Source organism: Ictalurus punctatus, chromosome 18 (assembly GCF_001660625.3).
Source record: "Ictalurus punctatus breed USDA103 chromosome 18, Coco_2.0, whole genome shotgun sequence".
In the NCBI taxonomy this organism is placed as follows: Eukaryota; Metazoa; Chordata; class Actinopteri; order Siluriformes; family Ictaluridae; genus Ictalurus; species Ictalurus punctatus.
The window spans coordinates 1,567,501-1,570,000 of NC_030433.2; the positions used below are offsets into that span (position 1 = coordinate 1,567,501).

Genomic DNA, 2,500 nt, shown 5'->3' on the forward strand with positions numbered 1-2,500 from the left:
CTCGGACAACAGCGGAACACCGGAAACGTACTAGAAACCCATTTCAACAGATTCAACACAAATCAGCTTAAAAGAAGAAGAACTCCTGAAGAGGCATCAAGTCCAAAATTTCACCAGTGAGAAGTTGTGTGTATATATATATATATATATATATATATATATATATATATATATATATATATATATATATATATATATATATATATATATATATATATATATAAAAAAGCACTAAAAGCTGAGGTCAGAGCTCCTTGGGCACATAGCAAACACGCACATGTAGCAGGGAAGTTATTACATAGGCACTTGCTCAGTCAGCCACACCTCCAGGAAGGTGGGAAGAAAGGGGCGGAGCTTGCTAACAGGGTGTAGAAGGTCTGGGTGGAGTTCTTTTACTCAAGAGTGTGTATTGGCACAGTGTTTCGTTAAGGAAAAAAATAATAATAAGAGAAATACTCCAGCGATTTCTGTTCATACCTCAATTGAGGGAAATGTCTTGGTATCACACACACACACTACAGATGGATAACGATTAGCCTGAAATTTATTAAAGCAAAAACGGAATCTGCCAGACTTCCTTTACGTAAAGAAATTTGAACTTAACCCTGTATTATTTCTAAATTAAAAAAAATAAAAATAATAATAATTAAAAAAAAAAAAAAAAATCCAAGACGAGTCTGATATCTCACGGCTCATCAGCAGTGTGCAGGCTCCGGCTCGGACGTCCACGGAGTGTAGATACGGCGCTAACTTCAAACATTCGCTAGCGATCAGACGGGAGCTAGCTGAAAATTCACATAACAACGATGGAAAGCTGCTGTGTGAGCGTTTCCGCTGGCCGACTAATAATCACCTGCGACTCCGTACAAAGAGGAAAAGAAAATGTAACGAAACCTGTCTCGCTGTAACTAGGCAACGTCGCAGCACGATCGAGCGTTTTCACGTTCCTCTGGAACCTCAAAAGCCATGTAAACAAGACAATAGTGATGAAAAAGAAAGAAAGAAAGAAAGAAAGAAAGGTTCTTGGTTGTTTTCAATTTGACTGGCTCAGTAGGAGAGTTCAAGGACTGCTTCACATTGTTAGCAAAAGTGCTAATAATGAGGCAAAGTAAGAAGGGCCAGACAGACGGATGCAGACAGACCCACGGCCTGTCGCACTCGGTCTTCGCCAGCTACACAAATGGGATCATGTTAGTCAGGAACAACGAGCTTTCTTTTCTTATTAGGCATTTTCAGGGAGCATTTTCTTCACCCTCGTTGGTTGCGCCCGTGCTCATGGGTAGAAATGGCATCCATTAAGCTTGTAAGCACCTCGAGACTGACTGAACAACCTTTCAGGCCTAAGCGGTCTTCGAGTAAGGCTCTGAGAACTGAGAAGGGCAGATATTTTAAGTACCGTCGCGTGCGAAAGCAAACCCACGCGACGGAAACCGTCGGTTGACGTGTTCGAACAACAAGCAGACGTCCGATCCTCTTTGCCTATTAATAACGTCGACGTATTCCCGTTCCGATGATCATCGCAGAGATTTTGTGCCATTCCGTACTGCAAGAAAAGAAGCACCTGGTCAGACATCTCTGAGGACCACACGAGCCACGCTCTCGGAGCCCAAACGTATCGATAAGAACGACTGAAACGCAGCGGTGCTGAAGGAAAATGGCGCCCAGACGCTGCGACCGTGTCTAAAACAGTGTCAAAGGTTTTTTTCTTAAGTGAGAGAATTAAAAATCACACCGGCATCAGTTTGTCGGTTCTTAAATGGTCCTCCACGAGGAACCGCGAGGTACCTCATCCAATACATTGCTGCTTTTTTAGAAGGAGGGGAAAGAATATTTAAACAAAAAACAAACAAACAAAACAAAAAAAAAAATCACCCTGGTTTCTCCAGCACAGAACTGGTCAATGCTCTGTATATTTTAAGGAAATGCAAAAGGTATGTACTCTGTGCTACTTGCGTAAGTCAGCCAGAAAATACGGCTGCAAGCAAAAGTGCAACAGGTTTGAGTGGTCAGGTCTCGGTCACTCGGCTGCACCAATAGAAAACAGGAAAAAAGAAAAGATTTAAAAAAAAAAAAAAAAAAATACTAGTCACCCCATGGTCCAGCTGTTCAATTCAAAACCAACTTAGAGTCATATAACTATGTTTATACTCATATACCTGTAAACTACATTAGGAAGAGAGATCACTCTAAAACTCGCATCTAAAAACAGATAAATGATGGGCGAAGTGTATTTACACTGGGAAAAAAATAAACAGGAACATATTAACAAACGATACACGGAATTACAAAATACTCGAGAAGGCATCTTTTGTTTTGTTTTTTTTGTGTGTGTGACAAAAATGCCGTCCCTCGCGCGCTCCTCGGTCCTCGTTCCCTTTTCTGTGATTACGGCCAGTCCGGTGCCGAGCGTGCGCGTGTAACTTTGTGTGTGTGAGAGAGAGGCTGAGGACGTCGCACCCTCGGTAGGGTCCCTACTTAAAATTGGCATAGTCGGAAAAGG

General features: G+C 42.0%; 1 protein-coding gene across 4 annotated transcripts in view; it reads right to left on the reverse strand.

Annotated features, from left to right (window-relative positions):
• The window catches only part of ptpra (protein tyrosine phosphatase receptor type A), a 33,908-nt gene that overhangs the window by 832 nt on the left and 30,576 nt on the right, over nucleotides 1-2,500 (reverse strand). For all 4 annotated transcript variants that reach the window (XM_017493140.3, XM_017493139.3, XM_017493138.3 and 1 more), the window contains one exon: nucleotides 1-2,500. This exon is cut by the window's left edge and continues 832 nt beyond it; it is cut by the window's right edge and continues 46 nt beyond it. In XM_017493140.3, the coding sequence (XP_017348629.1) occupies nucleotides 2,472-2,500 (29 nt within the window). In that variant the 3' untranslated portion in view covers nucleotides 1-2,471.